This window comes from Suncus etruscus, chromosome 17, assembly GCF_024139225.1.
Source record: "Suncus etruscus isolate mSunEtr1 chromosome 17, mSunEtr1.pri.cur, whole genome shotgun sequence".
Lineage (NCBI taxonomy): Eukaryota > Metazoa > Chordata > Mammalia > Eulipotyphla > Soricidae > Suncus > Suncus etruscus.
In genome coordinates, this window is record NC_064864.1 from 46,673,936 (window position 1) to 46,699,400 (window position 25,465).

General features: G+C 49.7%; 2 protein-coding genes across 2 annotated transcripts; both read right to left on the bottom strand.

Annotated features, from left to right (window-relative positions):
- Nucleotides 1–4,885: 4,885 nt before the first annotated feature.
- LOC126033429 (steroid 17-alpha-hydroxylase/17,20 lyase-like) lies at nt 4,886–11,478 on the bottom strand. The gene is made up of 8 exons (XM_049790415.1): nt 11,182–11,478; nt 9,593–9,728; nt 9,153–9,382; nt 7,513–7,599; nt 6,699–6,896; nt 6,285–6,454; nt 5,476–5,579; nt 4,886–5,169 (listed from the first exon to the last, which is right to left on the bottom strand). Exons 1-8 carry the CDS (start codon nt 11,476–11,478, stop codon nt 4,886–4,888), a joined length of 1,506 nt encoding a protein of 501 aa, XP_049646372.1.
- Nucleotides 11,479–19,696: 8,218 nt separating this feature from the next.
- On the bottom strand, nt 19,697–25,159 carry LOC126033430 (steroid 17-alpha-hydroxylase/17,20 lyase-like). Its single transcript, XM_049790416.1, is given in 9 exon segments — nt 19,697–19,968; nt 20,271–20,374; nt 20,947–21,113; nt 21,375–21,578; nt 21,786–21,872; nt 23,018–23,247; nt 23,469–23,573; nt 23,576–23,603; nt 24,863–25,159. Coding segments are annotated over 9 exon segments (1,494 nt in total).
- Between the last annotated feature and the right edge of the window lie 306 nt (nt 25,160–25,465).

The window sequence follows — 25,465 nt, forward strand, 5'->3', positions numbered from 1 at the left end:
CCTGGCTAAGCACTCAGAAATCGCCCCTGGCTTGAGGAGACCATATGGGACGCAGGGGGTGGGGAATCAAACCTCGGTCCTTCCTTGGCTAGCGCTGGCAAGGCAAACACCTTACCTCTAGTGCTACCTCGCCGGCCCCAAGTTTGGTTTACTTTTAGTTGTTGTTATTTGGTTCTAGTTTGAGGGTCACATCCAATGGTACTCAGGGACCACTTCCAGCTCTGTGTTGAAAAGTGATTCAGGGGGCCAGAGAGGTGGCGCTAGAGGTAAGGTGTCTGCCTTGCCAGCGCTAGCCAAGGAAGGACGTGGTTAGATCCCCCGGCATCCCATATGGTCCCCCCAAGCCAGGGGCAATTTCTGAGCGCTTAACCAGGAGTAACCCCTGAGCATCAAACGGGTGTGGCCCGAAAAACAAAAAAGAAAAGAAAGAAAGAAAAATGACTCGGGGCCTGATCAATAGCACAAAGGTAGGGTGTTTACCTTGCTTGTGGCCAACCTGGGACAGACCCAGGTTTGATTCCCAGCATCCCACATGGTCCCCTGAACCTGTCAGGAGAGATTTCTGAGCACAGAGCCAGGAGTAACTAACCCCTGAGCGCCAGCTGGATGTGGCTCAAAAACCTAAATAAATAAATGTTAAAAAAGAAAAGCTACTCTTGGTGGTGCTAGAATAAAATCAAGGCTGACCACAACTACTATCCCTGTGGCCCCACCAGATGGAACAATTTCTATACACATACCTCCACTACCCATGAGAAAAGTGAGGTTTTATTTTTTTTGTTTTGTTTTGTTTTCACACACACACATACACACACCACACACACCTGAGAAAACTAAGGTTTAAGAAGGTCAAGGAAGGGTCTGGAGAGATGGTACAGGAGTTAAGCAGTTTGCTTGATACAATGACCCAAGTCCTGTCCTTAGCACTGCATTTGAGTTCCATGAGGTGTGACCTTCCCACTGGTCCCCACCCTCAGAAAAGGCCAAGGGAAGGTCATAGAGAGCTCAAGAGATGAGCATATCCTTTGCCTGCAGGTGGCCCAGTTCTTTCCATACATCTGTATGTTTTTTTTTCCCGAAACTTTATCTATTTTCTCCATACAGTCTTATACAGTTCCTTGAATACCACCAGGAAAGGTGACCTGAGCACTGAGTTGTGAGAAGCCCCTGAGTAACTGGTGTGATCCCCCAAACAAGTTGCCTAGGATTAGTCTACAGGCACCGTTGACTCCAGGACAAGCTGCCTCGAGGGCCTCACCACCCTGCTTTGCTTTCACAGGTGGATCTCAGCTGCTCACGGCCCTTCCTACTCTTTCTCCTCATCAAAGCCTCCTAAAGAGCAGTACAGGTGGAACATAATCCCACCTTACTGATGAGGAAGTGGGTTTATGAAACTGTGAATCTGGGCTCAAGACTGGGTCCCCCTCTGGTCTTCCCAGCCTGCCCTCTGGCCTGCTCCTGAGATACTCTTAGTTGTGTCTCTGAGTGTGGTCAGAAAGACCTTGAGCTTTTGCTCCCAGCTTTGTGGCCACCACTAGCCAACCAAAACATTTTCATCTTCACTTTCCACACTGGGGGTACCAAGAAGCGCCCCTTCTATCTGAGTGGGTACTCTGGGCAACTATCCCCTGAAGACATTGGCAGCCCCTGCAGGAGAGGCCCTGCTCTCTGCACTCACAAGAACATTATTCCATTGTTTGGTGAGCAGCCATTTCAAAAACTAAAGTGGGGCTTGAGAGTTAGGACAGCGGGTAGGGCATATGCCTTGCACATGATGCCCTGGACTGTATTGTCCTTCCAAGCTTCAGTGAATCCTTGAGTGCAGGACCAGGAGTAAACCTAGAGTATTGGAGGATGAAATGAGAGGCTCCATGATGAACTCCAGAAACAGGGGTGGGTGGTGTCTTTGGAGATGCTGGTTCTCTGAGGCACGTGGAGTCAGTATCAGGAGTAGAAGTTTTTAGGACTACAAGTCATGAGGTACAGCCTGGAGTCTAAGGGAGGGGACTTAGGGCAGTGAAAAGGCCTTTGGGCAACAGAAGGGAGGTGGCAGGTCTCAGAAGCTTCTGGGCCAGCTCCCCTCCCTACAGCCTTGGAGCTTTCCATCCCACTCTGCTGAGAGTTCACCTGTTACCCCTCCCCAGCTCCTGTCTCCCCTGGTGGAAGGAAAGGACTAGTCTCCCCTCCTGCCCCATGGCCCTTGCATGGCCCCATTCAGTAGCTAAGGGATGATCTCCAGCCCAGTTAAAGTCAGTCATGGCTTTTGCAGGAGTCACAGCTCAGCTCATGGCTGACTCTTCACTGCAGGCAGAACCCTGGACAAGTATGGGCCACTGGGCTCCCTCCCACCCATCTGCTCCCCTCTGCTGTGAGCTGAGAGACACTGGGCCAGGTCAGGGAAGAGGGAGGTGTCTTTCCAGTCAATTCACTATGGGGTCAATATCTCCCCAGGCCCCCTAGAGATGCCCCCAAACCCTCCTAGACTAAAGGCTCTTACACAAGATCCTGGTGCACTGGCCAGCAAGTCAGGAGTGAGCTGGGAGCTGGCTAATGTCTGTTCTGAAGGAAGAGGCTCTTTTTTAAAAAGGGAAATCTCTCCTCTGCCTCTGCAGGAGCTCCCTTGCCTTCTCCCTCTGAGTACTGGGTCAGGCAGGGGTGCAGCCAGAGATTCTCCAGGCAGACCGGAAAACCTGACTTGTTGATAGGCTGACTTGGCCTGGCCAGCAGCAGATGCTGGAGATGACATGACACTTCATTTAGGATAAAGAGCGAAGGTCAGTGTCTCCGTGGGCATCTAAGGATATTTTGTAGACAGGATGGCTTCAAAGTTTTCTTTTCTAGTGACCAGCTGTGCTGGGGAGCAGGGGTAGAGGCACTAAAGCAGTCCTTTCCTGCAGTACAGACCCCATGAAGAACCAAGGCTGGAGGGCTGGGGGAGTGTGGACTTGGGGCACACTCCCCTCAAGCCCAGCCATGGCATGTGTACCAGGCAAACAAGACCTGTTTCTCTTGCTCTCAAAATGCTATCGTCAGAGGCCAGAGCAATAGCAGAGGGGTAGGGTGTTTGCCTTGCATGTGGCTGACCTGGGACAGACCTGGTCCAATCCCCTGTATCCCATATGGTCCTCTGAGCCTACCATGAGCAATTTCTGAGTGCAGAGCCAGGAATAACCCCTGGACCATGGCCCCAAAATGAAAACAAACAAAAAACAGAGGTTGTCAGGCCCAGAACCCCAGCTTTTGTTCTCCTCCATCTGACCTCCACTCCCCTCCCTCTACAGTGAAGGATCTACTCAGCCTCAGTACTGAGCTCCCTTGAGGGGAAAGAGGACAGATTGGGCTTCATGTGACCAATCCATGTAGGTATGGGCTACACACAGCTGATTTTGAGAGACCACATGGGACCAGGGATTGAGTCAGGCTCAGCCACATGCAAGGCAAGTGCCTAAACCTATGTTTTATCTTTCTAGCACAGGTGCTAATTTTTTTTTGGGGGGTCACACCCAGCAGTGCTCAGGGGCTATTCCTGGCTCTATGCTTAGAGCATAGCAGGTTCGGGGGACCATATGGGATGCCGGGATTCGAACTACTGTCCTTCTGCATGCAAGGCAAATGCCCTACCTCCATGCTATCTCTCCAACCCAGGTGCTGATCTTTTTAAAAATATAAATCAGATGTTCCCTCTTACAAGTTTTTTTGTTTTTGTTTTTTGTTTTTTGTTTTTGTTTTTGTTTTGTTTTGATTCACACTCTGCAGTGCTCAGGGGTTACTCCTGGCTTTATGCTCAGAAATTGCTCCTGGCAGGCTCGGGGGACCATATGGGATGCTGGGATTCGAACCACTGTCCTTCTACATGCATGGCAAATGCCCAACCTCCATGCTATCTCTCTGGTCCCCCTCTTACAAGTTTTAAGTCTTTAGTGACTTCCTATTATATCAAAATTTATCTCGGGCTTAAGAGTCAGGCATGCATGCTTCCTGTGCGCAGAGCGTTCTATCTCTGGCATTCACATGATCTACTCATACTCTAGGACTGAACTGCCCGGTAGGTTGGCTGAGTATCACTGGAAATGACCTGGCTTAGAAAACATTTCCCTTTCCTGAATGCTGCTGGAGTGGTCCAAAAACCACACCAAAGCAAAATACCAATTACCTGACACAAAATTAAAAGACACACAAACTCCCTGCTGCTTCCTAAGGTATCATGGGACTAGACCCCCAATTTCCCATTGCCCCCTCAAATTTCAGTGAGCCCCCTGCCCCTTCCTCAGCTCTGTTTTGTTTTTGTTTTTGTTTTTTGGGCCACACCCGGTGACGCTCAGGGGTTACTCCTGGCCATGCGCTCAGAAGTCCCTCCTGGCTTGGGGGACCATATGGGATGCCGGGGGATCGAACCGCGGTCCGTCCAAGGCTAGCGCAGGCAAGGCAGGCACCTTACCTCTAGCGCCACTGCCCGGCCCCCCCTTCCTCAGCTCTGAACCCACAATCCTGGCCTCTGTCTCTCTGAGGCCTCATTTACTGCTTCTCAGCATGGACACCTCCCAGACTTCCCAGGACCACACCCCTCCCTCTTAACTCCTGTTACCCTTCATAAACAATGTGGATGTAGCTGAGTGAATCTCTGAACTCTGATTTATTTGGGGTCTCTTACAGGAATGTGCTCTCCCCTTCATGAGGGAGAGTGTCCGGAGTGTCCAGTAAAAGATTTGCTGGAAGAATTTAATTGTGTTGAACAAACCAAACAGTGCTGAGCTGCTATGGCCTGCTGAAGAAAAAGTAGCTGAAGCACGTGACTGTGGCGAAGTGGAGGGAGACATGGGGCTGAGGGAGAGATAACAGAGGGCCTATCTTTGACTTTCCAGGTTGGAGTTGGGCCACAGAGACCTCAGAGACTCCCCTCAGCATGGGCTTCCTTCCAGGCCTGGCGTATCTGGACTTTCACTTTGAATGCACTGGGCAGAGAGACCACCTTGACTGAACCTTCTAGGGATGGCAGTTTCCCATCATCTGGTACATCCAAGTCGAACTTCTGCAGAAGCCAGGCCATGGTGAGGAACATCTCCTGGCGGGCCAGCATTTCTCCCACACAGGAGCGGGGCCCAGCCCCAAAAGGCAGGTAACTTAGGGAAGGATTGATGAGATGGCTCCGGGTCGGGTCCAGGAAACGCTCTGTAGATGTGAGAGGCAAAGTCAGGTCTGAGGCCTCAGGCCCTCTAATGGGCCCTCCTCACAGTGCTCTCAGCCACCAAGGAAGCAGAGAGAAAGGCCAAGCCCAGGAGAAAGTAGCATCCAAGAGAGGAGGTTTGGCCACATGGGAGAAGGAGCTACTAATGAGGGTCAATGGAGGGCAGGGGTGGTGGTGGTGGGGATGCTGTCAGGTCCCGATGTTGGAACCAGGAGTTTGGGGGAGCCACTGGGAAGAGGAAGCCAGAGAAGCAGGCAAGTGGTGTGTGGGCTGAGCAGGGATGAACTCACCAGGGATGAACTGGTCAGGCTGGGCCCACTCCTTGTCATTGTGATGCAGTGCCCACAGATTGATGATGACATCCGTGCCCTTGTCAATGGCGAACTTGCTGATGCTGCACCCAAGAGGGAGACAGGGCTGGAGGAGGCTTCTCCCCACCCTGCTCAGTGGGGAGCTGCCATGTGGAGCCAGGGGACCTTCTTCCCACCTGCACCCTCTCCTCTTTTCCTTAGAACCATCCCACCTCTGTTTCTCTCCTAGCCACCTTTGTCTGTCTGCCTTCTTGCACACATGTCCATTCATATCTGCCAGGCCATGTGAAGAGGCACAGGGAACTGAGGTGTCTGTGAGCAGAGTACACCTCATTTTTGGTTTTGTTTTATTTTGGGGGGCCACATCTGGCGGTGTTCAGGTGTTATTTCTGGCTCTGCACTCTGAATTCACTTTATTTTATGAGGGGGGTTGGGTCACACCTGGTGGTGCTCAGGGGTCCGTCCTGGATTGGCTGCATACAAGGCGAACACTCTCGACTGTGCTATCTCTCTGGCCCCAGAAATCACTTTTGACTGTGCTCAGGGGACAATATGGGATGCTGGGGATCAAAGCTGGGTCAGCCATGTGCAAGGCAAATGCCCTTCCTGCTGTGCTATTATTCTGGCCTCCACACCCACATCCAGACCATATGTCCAGGATGAAGCAGAGTCCCAGGGGTGAAGGGTGGAGACATGGGCAGTAAGATGAACCCTCGTGGAGGGACTGACCAGGGAAGCCCTCAGTCAGGAGAACCATGCCTCAGGACTGGGCTCAGGAGCAGACGCACCTGGAGTCAACCATAGCCTGATGGGGGATGAGCAGCGGGGCCAAGGGCTGGATGCGGAGCACCTCTCGGATGGTGGCTTCCAGGAGCAGGAGGTGGTTCCGGTCTCTGATATTTGGTGTCCGGCTGAAACCCACATTCTGGTCAATCTCCTCCTGGATCCTCTTCTTCAGCTGAAGGCCAGAAAGGCCAGGTATGAGCAGTGGGCTTCCCAGGGTCCTAGTGTCATATCCAGGAGAGTTGGCTCCTGGTGATGGCACTGTGAACCAACCTTGCTTGCAGGGGATGGGGTAGCTCTCCCAGGGGCCAGGACCAGAGCAGCTTGATGTGGCTGCATGGAGGCCTGAGTGTAGTGTCCCTCACCCCTCTGGCCCCAGACCTAGTGTTGGCTGGGAAGATGGAAGAAGGGGCGCCTACCTGAGGGTGATGCAGCAGGTAAGCGATTATCCACAGAATAACAGACGTGGTGGTCTCCACACCAGCACCAAAGATATCACCCATGGTGGCCAGAATATACTCATCAGAAAGCAATGTGGAATTTGAGTTGGCGTAATTTGTCTTGGCTTGGATCAGTATGTCCATCATGCTCGTGGTAGAGTCGCCAGTGTAGTTCTCCTGGTTGGGAAAGGTTGGTGAGCCCTGTCTGTTTCTATGCCGGTATGGAGACACAAGGTTTCCTCAACATCTAAGTGAGGGAAGAGTATTTCCAGGCCTGGCCTCAAGTCTTGGACCCTCCTAACCTAACTTTTTTTTTTGGTTTATGGTCATACCCGGTGGCTCTCAGGTATTACTTTGGTTCGACACTCATAAATCACCCTTGGCAAGCACGGGGGGCCATATCTAATGTTGGTATTTGAACCACTGTTCGTCCTGGATTGGCTGTGTGCAAAGGCAAACACCCTGCCACTGTGCTATCTCCAGTCCCTCCTAACCTAACTTTTTTTGTTTGTTTGTTTGTTTGTTTGTTTTTTGGGCCACAGCCAGCGATGCTCAGGGGTTACTCCTAGCTGTCTGCTCAGAAATAGCTCCTGGCAGGCATGGGGGGGACCATATGGGACACCGGGATTTGAACCCAACCACCTGTGGTCCTGAATTGGTTGCTTGCAAGGCAAACACCACTGTGCTATCTCTCCGGGCCCCTCCTAACCTAACTTGTAATTAATCTTCTTTTGTTTTCTCATATTGTATTTTGTTTTTAGCTACATCCAGCAATGCTCAGGTACCAACCTACCTTGTATTTTTCCAAGATTTTAATCAGAAGTTCATTTCGAATATTCACGCTTTTCTTCAACTTTTCCAGGGTTTTATTGGGAAAAACCTGAAAAGTTATGAGAAATATCAAATCCACCTCTTTGGTCAGATATTCAAATTCTCCAGGTGACACATCCTAGCTTTCTTCTCTCTCTCTCTCTCTCTCTCTCTCTCTCTCTCTCTCTCTCTCTCTCTCTCTCTCTCTCTCTCTCTCTCTCTCTCTCTCCCTCTTTTTTTTTTTTTTGTTTTTTGGGCCACACCCGTTTGACGCTCAGGGGTTACTCCTGGCTATGCACTCAGAAATCATCCCTGGCTTGGGGGGACCATATGGGACACCGGGGGATCGAACCGCGGTCCGTCCTACTCTAAAGCTTTCAAGGCAGACACCTTACCTCTAGTGCCACCTTCCCGGCCCCTCCCTCTCCTTTTTTTTTTTTTTTTGGTTTTTGGGCCACACCCTGTGACGCTCAGGGGTTACTCCTGGCTATGTGCTCAGAAGTTGCTCCTGGCTTGGGGGACCATATGGGACACCGGGGGATCGAACCGCGGTCCGTCCAAGGCTAGCGCAGGCAAGGCAGGCACCTTACCTTTAGCGCCACCGCCCGGCCCCTCCCTCTCCTTCTTTACTTCTCTCTCCTCTCTCTCCTTTTTCTCCCTTCTCTCCTCTCTCTCTCTCTTACTCTCTCTCTCTCCTCTCTCTCTCTTACTCTCTCTCTCCTCTCTCTTGTCCACACCCAGTGATGTTCAGGGGATACTCCTGGCTCTTTGCTCAGGAATTAATTAATCCTCGCAGGCATGGGGGACCTTATGGGATGCTGGGATTAAACTGAGTCAGCCTCATCAAGGCAAAAACCCTAAACTCTATGCTATCGCTCTAGCTCCAGATTCTAGCTATCTAATTTGTCTTGTTTTTTTGTTGCTTTGTTGTTGTTATTTATTTGTTTTGGGGACACACCAGGCAGTACTCTGGGTTTGCTCCTGGTTCTGAGCTCAGGGATATCTACCAATGGGGCTCTAGAGACCTGGATTTGGGAGATGGAAGCAGGGTCAACCACCTGCAAAGCAAATACCTCATCCCTTCTCTGACTCTCTTTTGGATACATCCCATCTTTCAGCACATCCTTTCTTTACTTTATTTTGGAGCACATTCTTTAACTTCCACATTCATTCTCAGCTGCCCAATGAGGAGTGGCTCCAGGGTGAGGGCTGCTGACTAAAATCCTTGCAGGGCAATTGGCAATGAGAGCTGCTATATGACTATTAAAATTTATGACTCCCAAAACAAAAACAAAAACAAAACAATGGGGCTGGAGAGATAGCATGGAGGTAGGGTGGTTGCCTTGCATGCAGAAGGACGGTGGTTCGAGTCCCGGCTTTTCATATGGTCCCCTGAGCCTACCAGGAGCGATTTCTGAGCGTAGAGCCAGGGAGGAACCCCTGAGCACTGCCGGGTGTGACCCCAAAACAAAACAAAACAAAACCAAACCCAAAAACAAAATTTATGACAGCATGGCAGTGGGTATAGTTGTGTCTATGATTGAAGTGACTATGGGGAGAAGGTGCCCTGAGCCAGTAGGAAAAGCACTGGGGCCTCGGTCAGGCCTACTGTCTTATGCTTACCTTTAACACAGGGAATATATTTACAATAGTCTCCTGGCCCAAGGAATCCAAGATGCCCTTGGTGAACTTCTGCATGATCTCAGGTTCAGGGTCTCCAAGTTTGTAGGATAAGTTGAAGCAGATGGTACAGATCACATTGGCCATCATCAGGAAGATGAGATCAAACATATTTATAGACTGTCCATCCAGGGTGGTCAGGGAATCACACATTAAACTGATTTCCTGGCAGACTGAGGGGAGAGAGAGACATGGGGGTGGAAATGAAGAAAAGACACCGTCTCCTTTTCCCACTCAGCCCCTTTTATTCTGCATCTTTGCAAGGGGCAGGTAAGAAAATGACCACTAGGTGACAGAAGTGTCCAAGGAAAGATCACTGAGCCGATGGCCACCCCTCCCTCCTCTCTTAGTTCCGGGGGAAGGATGGCCCTGGGCCAGCTCACTGGTCTTCTCCAGCCTCTGGCTGCCATCCTTGAAGAGGGCGAAGGTGGCTTGCACTAGCTTCCGATGCAGCTGCCAGGCTCTGTGATTAGCAAAAGCGATGCCCTTCTGGTTGTTCGACAGGATGTCAAGAGTTACCTTTGGAGAGCAAGGAAAACGGGAAAGATCAGAGTCACCTGCCAGACTTGCCCTGGGCCTCCTGGACCAGTTCCCCTTCCCAAGGTGCTGGCCACACCGACCCTAGGGTATCCCACCTGCTTCACTTATCCAGGGTTGAAAGGCACTGAGCAAGGCCTAACTCCACCCACCGGGCTGCTTATCCCATCAGAGACAGAATCCTGAAAACCCCAAGTCAAAAGGCAGGTCCTGGGCCTAGGCCCTGATGCCCTCTGGGCCTCCCTGCTACCTGGGGCATTAAGTGTGGCTGTTTGGGGCCAGCGAGCAGGCTATGGTGCTGGGGTGCTCAGCCCAGAGGTCCCTGCCTTCCTTGAGTCCTCCAAGAGAGTGCAAGAGGCCCAACCTACAGCCCCTCCATCTGCTGGCTTAGCTCAGGCATCTCATCCACCCAGAAAGAATCCACTCCAAAGAATGCCCCAGAACAGGAGGCTTTCATACCTCCCCTCTCACGCCCTTGACCTGCAGGCCCCTATGGATGCACCTGCATCCCTCTCTCTGCCAGGAGGGAAGCAGATGACTGAGGACCCCACAAAATGCCAAAGGGAAGTGAGTACTTGGCCTGATCAAGAGAGACAGGACGGGGCCGCAGAGATAGCATGGAGGTAAGGTGTTTGCCTTGCATGCAGAAGGTTGGTGGTTCAAATCCCATCATCCCATGTGGTCCCCTGAGCCTGCCAGGAGTGATTTCTGAGCATAGAGCCAGAAGTAACCCCTGAGCTGCTGGGTGTAACCCAAGAACCAAAAAAAAAAAAAAAAAAAAAGAGACAGAATGTGCTGCCTGGCACTCAGCTAGTGCTGAGCAGGGTGTTGGGCGGGGAGCACTTCTGGGTGGTGAGTCTCTGCTTTCTCTCTAGGAGCACCCTAGAAGCTCAAGTGGCTGATCCTCAGCATCCAAGGAACTTGGGCTGTGTGCCAAGCCACTTGGGAGCTGAGCAGTTGCAAGCAGAATCTCTAGAGGCTGGGTCATGTCTCTCAGACCCTCTGGACTACAGAGAACAGCTGTCTGTCCTCCTGTGGCCTCCCACAGGTAAAGAAATGCTCTTTCCTGGGCCCTGACCACTCTCCCCCTCTGAGTTGCACACGGCAGGTTTTTCCCTTCACTCAGGAAATCCAGGTCAGAGAAGTCTTGCAGGTGGCCAGCACAAAGATGACTGGAAGCTTTTCTAGGTTTCCCAGAAAAGGAGCATCTCTTCTATTTTGCCTGTAGAGAGAGGCTGAGAAGTCAGACTCTTAAACAAATGTCCCAGGGTGTCTCTATGTACCAAGAGCCAGCAGCAGTGTTTGTGGGGAAGCTTCCTGCTCCTACAGCTGTCTGAGTTACTCTGGGACAAGTCCTGGCTGAGGAACAGAACAAGCCCTGGTGGTTTAAGAAGGAAGGAAATGGGATGATGATGTGGGGATGGGCACTGCTTACCAGTTGAGGCCGCCCAGAGAATTCCTTGCCCTTCTTGATCAGCACCTCTTTGGCCAGCTGGTGATGGCCAACCATCACTGTAGTCTTGGTGCCCAGCCGGAAGGAATAGATGGGGCCATATTTTTCCTGCAGCTTGAAGAAGTTCACGTGTTGCTCTCCATGCCTGGGCAGGAATGGCAGGCTGCCAACCAGGGGTAGTGATGGGAGACTTTGGGGATATTTAACATCAGAAGACTTTAGCTTGGGCCAAAAGAAGTAGGTGAGGCTGAGCACTAAGAGCATCAGCAGCTCCCACATAGTGGAAGGAAGGAGGATCAGCTATGGAATGCAAGGGAGCTTTTTAAGGGGATGCTCTACCTTGACTACATATTATCTTTTATCTTGTCTTGATGGGTGTGGCTTTAAATTACCTCCTATCTTTTCTTGCTGGCTGTAGCCCCAGAGCAAAAGCAAATAAACAAATATTTAGGAGAATGATGGAGTTCAGTAAAGGATTCCCTTTCTGGCGCAGGGACCTCTGGGCTGAACATGGGAGCAGTGGTGTGATGGGGATTCTGGGCACGTGTTTATTCTGGTTTTTGGTTTTCATCTTTTGTGGGGGGCTACCCCTAGCAGTGCTCAGGGGTTACTCTTAAATCTGCATTCTAGAATCATTCCTGGAGGGCTCCAGGGACCATGTGGGGAGTCAGAGATTGAATCTGGGTTGGCCAGTTGCAAGGCAAATGCCTTATCTGCTAACAGCTTCCATGTGTTTATTCTGCAGGGTGCTGAGTGCCTACAGTTCTCCAGTTGCTGGAGAGCCCAAGAAAGCGTGGTGACCCCAGCAAGAGCTGGGTAGAGTTGGGTGCAATTCCATCCTTTTAGCTGAATCCCTCTTGAAAAGTGATGTGGGACAAAGATGGCAAAGAAAGTGTAAGGTGTGCAGGGGTTAAAAAGCAGGGTGGAGGAGCAATAGCACAGTAGTAAGACTTTTGCCTTGCACGAGGCCAACACAGGATGGACCTGGTTTGAATTCGAGCATCACATATAGTTCCCCTAGATTCTGAGCGCAGAGCTAGGAGTAACTCCTGAACCTTGTTGGGTGTGACTGAAAAACAAACAACCCCCCCAAAAAAAACCCAAAAAAAAACCCCAACAAAAAACCCCAACAACCCAGCAGTTGGGGCTGGAGAGATAACATGGAGGTAAAGTTTTTGCCTTGCATGTAGAAGGTTAGTGGTTTGAATCCCGGCATCCCATATGGTCCCCTGAGCCTGCCAGGAGCGATTTCTGATCGTAGAGTCAGGAGTAACCTCTGAGTGCTGCCGGGTGTGACCCAAAAACCAAAAAAATAAAAAAAATCAGCGGTCTTCATCCCCACGAAGAGAAGAATCAGTCATGATTGAAGACACCAGATAAGGGTTGGAGCTGGGAAAGTAATAAATAGGACGTTTGCACAGTCATGAAGACTGACCACAGTGAGACCCTAACTGAACTGGAGAATTTCCAACCTAACCAAGGACCAAGGACACTCAGCACATACCTTTTTCTTTTCTTTTCTCTTTCTTTCTTTCTTTCTTTCTTTCTTTCTTTCTTTCTTTCTTTCTTTCTTTCTTTCTTTCTTTCTTTCTTTCTTTCTTTCTTTCTTTCTTTCTTTCTTTCTTTCTTTCTTTCTTTCTTTCTTTCTTTCTTTCTTTCTTTCTTTCTTTCTTCCCTCTCTTTCTCTCTTTCTCTCTTCCCTCTCTTTCTCTCTTCCCTCTCTCTCTTTCTCTCTTTCTTTCTCTCTTTCTCTCTTTCTCTCTTTCTTTCTTCTTTCTTTCTTTTCTTTCTTTCTTTTCTTTCTTTCTTCTTTTTTCTTTCTTTCTTTCTTTCTTTCTTTTCTTTCTTTCTTTCTTTCTTTCTTTCTTTCTTTCTTTCTCTTTCTTTCTTTCTTTCTCTCTTCTCTCTTTCTTTCTTTTTCGCTCTCTTTCTTTCTTCTATCTTTTTTTCTTTCATTCTTCTTTTTTTCTTTCTTTCTTTCTTTCTTTCTTCATTTTCTCTTTCTTTCTTTCTCTTTCTTCTTTCTTTCTTCCTTTCTTTCTTTCTCTATTTCTTTCTTTCTTTTTCTCTTTCTCTCTTCCCTTTCTCTTTCCCTCTCTCTCTTTCTCTCTTTCTCTCTTTTTCTCTCTTTCTCTCTTTCTTTCTTTCTCCTTCTCTCTCTTTCTCTCTTTCTCTCTTTCTCTTCTTTCTCTCTTTCTCTCTTTCTTCTCTCTTTCTCTCTTTCTCTCTTTCTTTCTTTTCTTTCTTTCTTTCTCTTTCTTTCTTTCTTTCTTTCTCTTTCTTTTCTTTCTTCTTTCTTTCTTTCTTTCTTCTCTTTCTTTTTCTTTCTTCTTTCTTCTTTTTTTCTTTCTTTTCTTTCTTTCTTTCTTTCTTTCTTTCTTTCTTTCTTTCTTTCTTTCTTTCTTTCTTCTTTCTTTCTTTCTTTCTTTCTTCTTTCTTTTCTTTCTTTCTTTCTTTCTTTCTTTCTTTCTTTCTTTCTTTCTTCTCTTTCTCTCTTTCTCTCTCTCTTTCGTCACACCTGGCAGCGCTCAGGGGTTAACTCCTGGCTCCATGCTCAGAAATCGCTCCTGGCAGGCTCGGGGACCATATGGGATGCTGGGATTCGAACTAGTGTCCTTCTGATCATATGGGATGCTGGGATTCGAACTAGTGTCCTTCTGACCATATGGGATGCTGGGATTCGAACCAGTGTCCTTCTGCGTCTAAGGCAAATGCCTTACCACTGTGCTACTCTCTGGCCGAGCACATACCTTTTGCTGCCTCAATATTCTTTCCCATCAGGTGCAGCTGTATAATCTCACTGCAGGCTGCAGACCGGTGTGATTCTGGAGAGCCAGCAGGCCTCATCCTGGAGTGAACCCTCCCCCTCCATAGAGGCACCAGTTGGTCAAATTGGTATCTGCTTCTTTTTTGTTTTTGTTTTTGTTTTTGGGTCACACCCGGTAGTGCTCAGGGGTTACTCCTGGCTCTATGCTCAGAAATCGCTTCTGTCAGGCTCAGGGGACAATATGGGATGCCGGGATTCGAACCACAGTCCTTCTGCAAATGCCTTACCTCCATGTTATCTCTCCAGCCCCTGGTATCTGCTTCTGACTCTTCTATTCTGCCTCCTTTCAGAAAGATCGTCACTTTCTTGTTTTATTTGTTAGCTGTTTCCTCAACACCCCATCTTATAATTTTATATTTTGTGTTTGTTTTTGTTTGGGGGCCACACCTGGCTGTACCAAAAATCACATATGGTGAGGCTCAGGGGACATTAAAGTTGTGTCCGGATTGAACCCAAACTTCCTACAAGGCAAGCACCCTACCTTCTGTACCAATGGCCCTACCTTTGTCTGTCTTCCCACCTATTCTCATTTTAGCCTGGCAGCAGCCCTTCGGGAAGTATACTGTCATGGTTCCAACTTCATTCACATGCTGAAGTGTTCAGAGATCAGCTCATTCACTCAGCATCATGAAGCTAGTGGAATGTGGTAGAGGCAGCATTTAGACCCACAGGTGTCAGAATTTCTTCAAAGCATGGAGAGGGATGGGCCAGCTCCCCTCCCTGCAGCCCTGGGGCCAGGGCTTCCATTCTACACTGCTGTGAGTTCACCTGTTACCCCTCTCCAACCCCTGGGCCTCAGTCTCCTCTGGTGGAAGGAAAGGACTAGTCTCCCCTCCTGCCCCAAGACTCTTGCATGGCTTCATTCAGTAGCTGTAGGGATAATCTCCAGCCCAGTTAAAGTCAGTCATGGCTTTTGTGGGAGACACAGCCTCAGCTCATGACTGACTCTTCACTGCAGGCACAACCCTGGACAAGCGTGGGCCACTGGCCTCCCTCCCATCCATCTGCTCCCCTCTGCTGTGAGCTGAGAGACACTGGGCCAGGACTGGGAAGAGGGAGGTGGTTATACCTTTCCAGTCAACTCACTATGGGGTCAGCTGTTGTGTATGTAAATATTACACAACCTTTCTGGTGTCTCTTCGAAAGATCTATGTATGTCTTAGATTTATCTTCTCAGGAGCTTGTAGTTGATTCCTTATTACATGTTTCTGGTTTTAGACACCCTGTGTTTAGGTTAAAAGTTTTTCTTTACATTTTCCTGTGATGCGCTTATGCAAACAGCCGGTCTTTTATTATTGACTAATTTTTCCTTTAATAATTGTAGACAATATTGTTTGTTTACTAAAAACAAATGGGGGAATTGTTGTGTATGTAAATATTTTAGGGGATTACTATGTTACTCACCCTAAACTGATTGGTGATTGTGCCCTACCCTAGGGTGTGACCTGGCATTCTGTCCCCACCCTAGGGTAGTACCTGATTCTGCTTCCATCATTGGTTGGTATCTGATCCCACCATTGGGTGGTACCTGATTCTGGTGGATAAAAACAAGAGTCTGTGGAAGGCCGGGGCTTTTTGGCTGGAACTGAAGCTGAGTCTTTGGACTTCAGTCTTGTCCACCGAATAAAGCAAATATTTACGAGCTGATTGTCTGCGAGCTGTTTACCCGCCGTTTCACCTCAGAACCGTCGGCTAGACAGGGTGGCAGACGCGTGCTCCGAGCTGGAAGGGAAAGACCTCATCCTCCATCCCTCCATCAGTCAACCTCTTCAGGGGCTGACTTGCTACAGTCAGCATCTTCCCAGACCCCCCCAGAGATGCCTACAAACCCTCCTAGACTAGGGACTCTAGAGAAGATGTCAGTGCACGGCCAGCGAAAGTCAGGAGAGAGCTGGGAGCTGGCTAATGTCTGTTTTGAAGAAAGAGGCTCTTTTTTGTTGTTGTTTTGATTTTTTGGTCACACCTGGTTCTGCACTCAGAAATCGCTCCTGCCAGCACGGGACCATGTATGATGCTGGGATTCTAATTCCGGTCCATCTCTGGATTGGCTGCTTGCAAGGCAAATGCCCTACTGCTGTGCTAACTCTCTGGCCCCATGAGGTTCTTTTCTAAAAGGGAAATTTGGTCTTTGCCTCCTGCAGGATCTCCCTGGCCTTCTTCCCTCTGAGCACTGGGTCAGGCTGGGGTTCAGCCAGAGATTCTCCAGGCAAACCGGAAGACCTGGTCTGCAGATGACACTGGAGATGATATCTCATTCTAGTGTAAAGGGTAGGGTCAGTGTCTTCTTGGGTCTCAGGACACTTTGTAGACTGGATGGCTTCAAGGTTCCCTTTTCCAGTGATCAGCTGGGGTGGGGAGCAGGGATAAAGACATTAAAGCAGCCCTTTCCTGCAGTGCAGACCCCATGTAGAACCAAGACTGGAGGACTGGGGGAGGATGGACTTGGGGTACACTCCTCTCAAGCCCAGCTGTGGCATGTGTAGCAGACAAATAAGACCTGTTTCTCTTGCTCTCAAAACACTTATTATCAGGGGCAGGAGCAATAGCACAGCGGTAGGTGGTTTGCCATGCATGTGGCTGCCCCAGGAGTGACCTAGTTCGGTACCCAGTATCCCATATGGTCCCCTGAGCCTGCCATGATCGATTTCTAAGTGTAGAGTCAGGAGTAACCCTTGAACTCGGATGCTGTTGTTGGTTGTGATCCCAAAACAAAACCAACCAAACAAAAAACACTTGTCAGGCACAGGTCCCCAGTTCTCCATCTGATCTCACTTTCCTCCCTCTACAGCAGGGGTCTCAAACTCGCGGCCTGCGGGCCGTTTGTGGCCCTCCGTACAACATTTTGTGGCCCGCGGCCGGCCTTCAAATATCGCAGTATTCGCGATTAATCGCTTACTTTTTTTTTGTGAAATCCCTTATGCGGCCCTGTTTCACCCCGACTTTGCCTCTTGCAGCTCCCAGGTAAATTGAGTTTGAAACCCCTGCTCTACAGTGAAGTGTCTGTTCAGCCTCAGGATTGAGCTCCTCCAAGGAGAGAGAGAGAACAGATTGGGCTTCATGTGGCCAGTCCATGTAGTTGTAGGCTATGCTCAGCTTATTTTGAGAGAGGACAGGGAACCAGGGATTGAGTCAGGCTCAGCCATATGCAAAGCAAGTGCTTATTTTTTTTCTTTTAACTTTATTGATTGATTGGGATTTGGGCCACACCTAGCAGCATTCAGGGGCTGCTCCTGGCTCAGTACTCAAAATTTGCTCCTGGCAGGTTGAAGGACCATATAGGATGCCAGGAATTGAATTGGGTCCTGGGTCCCTTCCAGGTTAGCTGTCATGCAGGGCAAATGCCCTACTGCTGTGTATCTCTCTGGTCCCAAGGCAAGAGCCAACCACAGGTGTTGATCTTTCTAAATTATATATATATATATATAAATAGGGGGCTGGAGCGGTGGCACAAGCAGTGGCCTTGCAAATACTAACCTAGGACAGACTGTGGTTTGATCCCCCGGCGTCTCATATGGTCCCCCAAACCAGGAGTGAATATATATATATATCTTCCCTCTTACAAGTTTTAACTCTTTAATAGCTTTCTATTGTCTCAAAACTCAACTCAGGCTCAGGAGTCAGGCATGCATGATTCATGTTCTATCTCTGGCCTTCACATGATCCACTTAAACTTGAGAATTGAGCTTCCCAACCAGTTGGCTGAGTATCACTGGAAATGACCCTGCTTAGAAAACATTTCCCTGGGGCCAGAGAGAGAGCGCAGCAGTACACAAACACAGCATTTGCCTTGTATGCAGCTGGCTTTGGACAGACCTGGGTTCAAGTCCCTGCATCCCATATGGTCTCCTGAGTCTGCCAGGAATGATTCTGAGCGCAGAGCAGAAGTAACCCCTGAGTTCCTCCAGTGTGGCCGAAAAACTAAAAAAATAAAACAAAACAGAAAACATTTCCCTTTCCTGAATGTTGCTGGTGTGGCCCCCAAAACAAAAATCAATTCAAACCAAAACAAAACAAAATACAATTTCCCCTGGGGCCGGAGAGATAGCATGGAGCTAAGGCATTTGCCTTGCAATCAGAAGGTCAGTGGTTCAAATCCCTGCATCCCATATGGTCCCCTGAGCCTGCCAGGAGCGATTTCTGAGCATAGAGCCAGGAGTAACTCTTGAGTGCTGCCTGGTGTGACCCAAAAACTAAATATATATATATATATATATATATATATATATATATATATATATATATATATATATATATATATATATATATATATACAATTTCCCTAATGCAAAATCAAAAGAAACATCAACTCGGGGCCGGGCGGTGGCACTAAAGGTAAGGTGCCTGCCTTGCCTGCGCTAGCCTTGAATGGACCGCGGTTCGATCCCCCGTTGTCCCATATGGTCCCCCAAGCCAGGAGCAACTTCTGAGCACATAGCCAGGAGTAACCCCTGAGCGTTACCAGGTGTGGCCCAAAAACCAAAAAAAAAGAAACATCAACTCCCTGCTGCATCCAAAGATGTCATGGAACCATGCTCCCAATTTCCCATTGCCCCCTCAAACTTCAGTGGGCCCCCTGCCCCTTTCCTCTTTCTGCACTCACAATCCTGGCCTCTGTCTCTCTCACCTGAGGCCACATCTACTGCTTCTCAGCAGGGACATTTCCCGGACCCCCCCAGGACCACACCCCACCCTCTCAGTTCCTGTTACCCTTCATAAGCAACGTGGATGCAGCTGTGAGTCTGTGAACTCTCATTTCCTTGGTGGCCTCACAGGAATGTGCTCTCCCCTCCCCAAGAGAGTTCTAGTGTGGGTATCTCTCTCCCAATTTTCTGTTTATCCCACCTGGATGGTTAGACCCACTCACACATGGAGGGGACTGAGGTTTGGAATAAAAAATATAAAAAGTATTGCCTGGGAGGGCCCAGAGAGATAGCACAGCGGCGTTTGCCTTGCAAGCAGCCGATCCAGGACCTAAGGTGATTGGCTCGAAAATGGTGTCCCATATGGTCCCCCGTGCCTGCCAGGCGCTATTTCTGAGCAGACAGCCAGGAGTAACCCCTGAGCAATGCAGGGTATGGCCCCAAAACAAAACAAAACAAAACAAACAAACAAACAAAAAATATATATATTGCCTGGGGGGAAGGAGAGAGGCAAGGAAGCATGGAGGGATGCTGAAAGGGAGACAGAAGCAGAGAGCCAGGGGAGAGCAGCAGAGAAGAAGCTGCTTGGCAAAGGCTTAGCATAGAAGCCATGTGAGGAAAACTATATGGCAGTTAGGGCCTTGGAATAAAGCAAGCTGACTCCAAAGACACTCCAACTGACTGCCTGTGAAGTTATTTCACCGCTACTACCCTTCTCCAAACCCGTGGGCCAAGGGGTAAAGGCGTCGTGCTGAGAAAGGCCTCCTCTCAACACTAGGACTATAGACTTTTTATTTTATTTTAAAACAGCAGTCCGTAGTGCCTAGTCAGAAATTTGCTGGAAGAACTTATTTGTGCTGAACAAACCTCACAGTGACTGAGCTGCTGGGGCCTGCTGAAGAGAAAGTAGCTGAAGCACTAGGCTGTGGCAGAGTAGAGAAAGACACAGGGCTGAGGGAGAGGTAGCAGAGGACAAGCATCTCTGGGCCTATCTTTGGCTTTCCAGGTTGGAGTTGGGGCCACGGAGGCCTCAGAGACTCCTCTCAGCATGGGCTTCCTTCCAGGCCTGGCATATCTGGAAGGTATTGGGCAGAGATATCATCTTGACTGAACCTTCTAGGGATGGCAGTTTCTCATCATCTGGAACATCCAGGTCGAACCTATGCAGAAGCCAGGCCATGGTCAGGAACATCTCTTGGCGGGCCAGCATTTCTCCCACACAGGAGCGGGGCCCAGCCCCAAAAGGCAGGTAACTTAGGGAAGGATTGATGAGATGGCTCCGGGTTGGGTCCAGGAAACGCTCTGTAGATGTGAGAGGCAAAGTCAGGTCTGAGGCCTCAGGCCCCCTAATGGGCCCTCCTCACAGTGCTCTCAGCCACCAAGGAAGCAGAGAGAAAGGCAAAGCCCAAGAGGGAGTAGCTTCCAAGAGAGGAGGTTTGGCCATATGGGAGATAGAGTTGCAAATGGGGGTCAATGAAGGGCAGAGATGGTGGTAGTGGGGATGCTGTCAGGTCCCGAGGTTAGAACCAGGAGCTTTGGGGGAGCCACTGGGAAGAGGAAGCCAGAACAGCAGGCAAGTGGTGTGTGGGCTGGGCAGGACTCACCAGGGATGAACTGGTCAGGCTGGGTCCACTTCTTGTCATTGTGATGCAGTTCCCACAGATTGACGATGACATCTGTGCCCTTGTCAAAGGTGAACTTGCCGATACTGCACCCAAGAGGGAGACAGGGCTGGAGGAGGCTTCTCCCCACCCTGCTCAGTGGGAAGCTGCCATGTGAAGCCAGGGGACCTTCTTCCCACCTGCACCCTCTCCTCTTTCCCTTAGAACCATCCCACCTCTGCCTTCTCCCTTAGCCACTTTTGTCTGCCTTCATGTGCATCATGGCAACTCATACCTGTCAGACCTGTGAAGAGGCACTGGGAGCTGGGGCACCTGTCATCAGAGTACACCCCTCTTTTTGGTTTTGTTTTATTTTGGGGGGGGTTCCACACCTGGTGGCATTCGGATTTTATTCCTGGCTCTGCATTCATAAATCACTCCTGGGGACTATATGGGATGCTGAAGATCAAAGCCGGGGCAGCCATGTGCAAGGAAAATGCCCTTCCATCTGTGCTATTGCTGTAGCACTCACACAACATTTATCATTCCAGAGAATGAAGCAGAGTCTCAAGAGTGAAGGGTGGAGACATGGGCATTAAGATGGACCCTCGTGGAGGGACTGACTAGGGCAGACCTCAGCCAGGAGGACCATGTCTCAGGACAGTGCTCAGGAGCAGACGCACTTGTAGTCAACCATAGCCTTATGGGGATGAGCAGTGGGGCTATGGGCTGGATGCGGAGCACCTCGTGGATGGTGGCTTCCAGCAGCAGGAGGTGGTTCTGGTCTCTGATATTTGGTGTCCTGCTGAAACCCACATTCTGGTCAATCTCCTCCTGGAGCCTCTTCTTCAGTTGAGGGCCAGAAAGGCCAGATATGAGCAGTGGGCTTCCCAGGGTCCTAGTGTCACATCCAGAAGAGTTGGCTCCTGGTGGTGGTATTGTGAACTGACCTTGCTTGCAAAGGATGGAGTAGCTCTCCCAGGGGCCAGGACCAGAGCCGCCTGATGTGGCTGCATGGAGGCCTGAGTGTAGTGTCCTTCTCCCCTCTGGCCCCAGACTTGGGGCTGGCTGGAGTGAGGTTGGGAAGATCGAAGCAGGGTCGCCTACCTGTGGGTAATGCAGCAAGTAGGCAATTGTCCACTGTATAGCAGACATGGTGGGGAACACACCAGCACCAAAGATGTCATTGATGGTGGCCAGAATATACTCATCAGAAAGCAGAGTAGAATTTGAGTCCGAATAAGTGTTATTCGTCTTGGCTTGGATTAGTATGTCCATCATGCTTGTGGTAGAGTCACCAGTGTAGTTCTCCTGGTTGGGAAAGGTTGGTGAGCCCTGTCTGTTTCCATGCCAGGATGTCGACACAAGGTTTCTTCAATATGGAAGTGAGGAAGAGTATTTCCAGGCCTGGCCTCAGTCTCGGACACTCCTAACCTAACTTGTAATTCATCTACTTTTGCTTTATCATATTGCACATTTGTTTTTAGCTACACCCAACAATGCTCAATACCAACCTACCTTGTATTTTTCCAAGATTTTAGTTAGAAGTTCATTCCGAAATTTCACATTATCCTTCAACTTTTCCAGGGTTTTATTTGGAAAAACCTGAAAAGGAAATGAGAAATATCAAATCCACCTCTTTGGTCAGATATTCAAATTTTCAGGTGACAGATCCTAGCTTTCTCTCCTCTCCTCTCCTCTCCTCTCCTCTCCTCTCCTCTCCTCTCCTCTCCTCTCCTCTCCTCTCCTCTCCTCTCCTCTCCTCTCCTCTCCTCTCCTCTCCTCTCCTCTCCTCTCCTCTCCACTCTCTATTCTATTCTTTCTCTTTCTCTTTCTGACTGTCTCTATCACTCTTTGTGTCTCTGTCTCTGCCTGTCTCTCTCTCTCTCTCTTTTATTTTTTTTGTTTTTTTGAACCACACCCATTTGATGCTCAGGGGTTACTCCTGGCTATGCGCTCAGAAATTGCCCCTGGCTTGGGGGGACCATATGGGAAGCCGGGGGATCGAACCGTGGTCCTTTCCTTGGCTAGCGCTTACAAGGCAGACACTTTACCTCTAGCGCCACCTCGCCAGCCCCTCTCTATCTTTCTCTTGTCCATACCCAGTAGCATTCAGAAGTTATTCCTGGCTCTATGATCAGGAATCTCTTCTTGCAGGCATGCAAGGGGGGACCATATGGATGCCGGGGATTCAACTGGGTCAGCCTCATCAAGGCAAAAACTCCTCCCTCTGTGCTATGGCTCTAGTCCCAGGTCCTAGCTTTCTTTTATTTTGATTCTGTTGCTTTATTATTATTATTATTATTATTATTATTATTACTTTCTGTTATGGGGACACACCTGGCAGTGCTCTGGGCTTGCTCCTGGTTCTGAGCTCAGGGTTATCTACCAGTGGGGCTCTGGAGACCATATTTGGGACATGGAACCTGGGTAAGCCACATGCAAGGCAAATACCTCATCCCATCTCTGACTCTCTTTTGGGCACATCCCATCTTTCAGCACATCCTTTATTTTATTTTGGAGCACATTCTGTAACTTCCACATTCTTTCCCAGCTGTCCAGTGAGGATTAAAAGAAACCTTGGCTTCAGGGTGAGGGCTGCAATGAGAGCAATTGTCATGAGTATTAAAACTTATGACATCATGAGCGTGGGCACAGCTGTGTCTATGTTTGGATTGACTATGGGAAGAAGGTGCCCTGGAGCCAACAGGAAAAGCACTGTTCGGTCAGGCCTACATTCTCATGCTCACCTTCAACACAGGGAATATGTCTACTATAGTCTCCTGGCCCAAGGAATCCAAGATGCCCATGTTGAGCTTCTGTATGATCTCTAATTCAGGGTCTCCATACTTGTAGGATAAGTTGAAGCAGATGGTACAGATCACATTGGTCACCATCAGGAAGATGAGCTCAAACATATCTATAGACTGTTCATCCAGGGTGGCCAGGGAATCACACAGTAAGCTGATTTCCTGGCAGACTGAGAAGAGAGAGAGAGAGAGACATGAGGGTGGAAATGAAGAAAGGACACCATCTCCTCTTCCCTCTCCCACTCAGCCCCTTTTACTCTGCATCTTTACAAGGTAAGAACATAGCCACTAGGTGGCAGAAGTGGCCAAGGAAAGGTCACTGAGCAGCTCGCCACCCCTCCCTCCTTTCCTTCCTCAGTTCCAGGGGAAGGGGGGCCCTGGGCCAGCTCACTGGTCTTCTCCAGCCTCTGGCTGCCATCCTTGAAGAGGGCGAAGGTGGCTTGCACTAGCTTCCGATGCAGCTGCCAGGCTCCGTGACTGGCAAAAGCAATACCCTCTGGTTGTTCAACAGGATCTCAAGAGTTACCTTTGGAGAGCAAGGAAAACGGGAAAGATCAGAGTCACCTGCCAGACTTGCCCTGGGCCTCCTGGACCTGTTCCCCTTCCCAAGGTGCTGGTCACACCGACCCTAGGGTATCTCACCTGCTTCACTTATCCAGGGTTGGAAGGCACCGAGCAAGGCCTAAATCCACCCACCGAGCTGCTAATCCCATCAGAGACAGAATCCTGAAAACCACAAGTCAAAAGGCAGGTCCTGGACCTAGCCCCTGATGCCCTCTGGGCCTCCCTGCTACCTGGGGCATTAAATGTGACTGTTTGTGGCCAGGGAGCAGGCTATGGGGCTGGGGTGCTCAGCCCAGAGGTCCCTGTCTTCCCTGAGTCCTCCAAGAGAGCACTAGAGGCCCAGCTCAGGCATCTCATCCACCCAGAAAGAACTTGGGCAGTCTGCCCTCCAGAGAATGCCCCAGAGCAGGAGGCTTCCATACCTTCCCTCTCTCACCCTTGACCTGCAGGCCCCTATGGATGTAACATCCTTCCTCTCTCTGCCAGGAGAGAAGCAGATTACTGAGGACCCCACAAAATGCCAAAGGGAAGTGGGTACTTGGCCTGATCAAGAGAGACAGGAGGTGCTGCCTGGCACTCAGCTAGTGCTGAGCAGGGGCTGGGCAAGGGAGCACCTATGGGTGGTGAGTCTCCATTTTCTCTCTAGGAGCACCCAGAAGCTCAAGTGGCTGATCCTCAGCATCCAAGGAACTTGGGCTGTATGCCAAGCCACTTGGGAGCTGAGCAGTTGCAAGCAGAATCTCTAGAGGCTGGGTCATGTCTCTCAGACCCTCTGGACTATAGAGCACAGCTGTCTGTCCTCCTGTGGCCTCCCACAGGTAAAGGAATGCTCTTTCCTGGGCCCTGACCACTCTCCCCCTCTGAGTTGCACACGGCAGGTTTTTCCCTTCACTCAGGAAGGTCAGAGAAGTCTTGCAGGTGGCCAGCACAAAGATGGCTGGAGGCTTTTCTGGGTCTCCAGAAAAGGAGCATCTTTTCTATTTTGCCCGTAGAGAGAGTCTGAAGGGTCAGACTCTGAAACAAATGTCCCAGGGTGTCTCTGTGCAGCCAGAGCCTCAGCAGAGTTTGTGGGGCAGAAGCTTCCTGCTTCCTACAGCTGTCTGAGTAACCTGGCAAGGTCCTGGCTGAGGAACAGAACAAGCCCTGGTCGTTTGAGAAGAAAGGGAACGGATGATGGGACATGGAACCTGGGGTGATGATGTGGGGATGGGCACTGCTTACCAGTTGAGGCCGCCCAGAGAATTCCTTGCCCTTCTTGATCAGCACCTCTTTGGCCAGCTGGTGATGGCCAACCATCACTGTAGTCTTGGTGCTCAGCCGGAAGGAATAGATGGGGCCATATTTTTCCTGCAGCTTGAAGAAGTTCACGTGTTGCTCTCCATGCCTGGGCAGGAATGGCAGGCTGCCAACCAGGGGTAGTGATGGGAGACTTTGGGGATATTTAACATCAGAAGACTTTAGCTTGGGCCAAAAGAAGTAGGTGAGGCTGAGCACCAAGAGCATCAGCAGCTCCCACATAGTGGTGATAAGGTCGGGAATTCCACACACACTCCTCTAATGATTCCAAGAGGCAGAGACCATGCAAAAGCAAGGGGTTTTGGGCGCTGAAGAGATAGCATGGAGGTAGGGCGTTTGCTTTTCATGCGGAGGGTCAGTGGTTCGAATCCCGGCATCCCATATGGTCCCCTGAACCTGCCAGGAGCGATTTCTGAGCATAGAGACAGGAGAAACTCCTGAGCGCAGCCGGGTGTGACCCAAAAACAAAAAGCGAAAAAAAGCAAGGGATTTTATTTTGCAAGTATAATAACATAATCTCAATATGGC

Excerpts from the sequence above, each read along its gene's own strand:
- LOC126033429 (XM_049790415.1), bottom strand. The coding sequence starts at position 11,478 with ATGTGGGAGCTGCTGATGCTCTTAGTGCTCAGCCTCACCTACTTCTTT. Across the intron at positions 9,729-11,181 it reads TCTCTGGGCGGCCTCAACTG|GTAACTCTTGACATCCTGTC; the intron begins GTAAGCAGTGCC and ends TGCTCTCCAAAG. Across the intron at positions 5,170-5,475 it reads GCCTGACCAGTTCATCCCTG|AGCGTTTCCTGGACCCGACC; the intron begins GTGAGTTCATCC and ends TCACATCTACAG.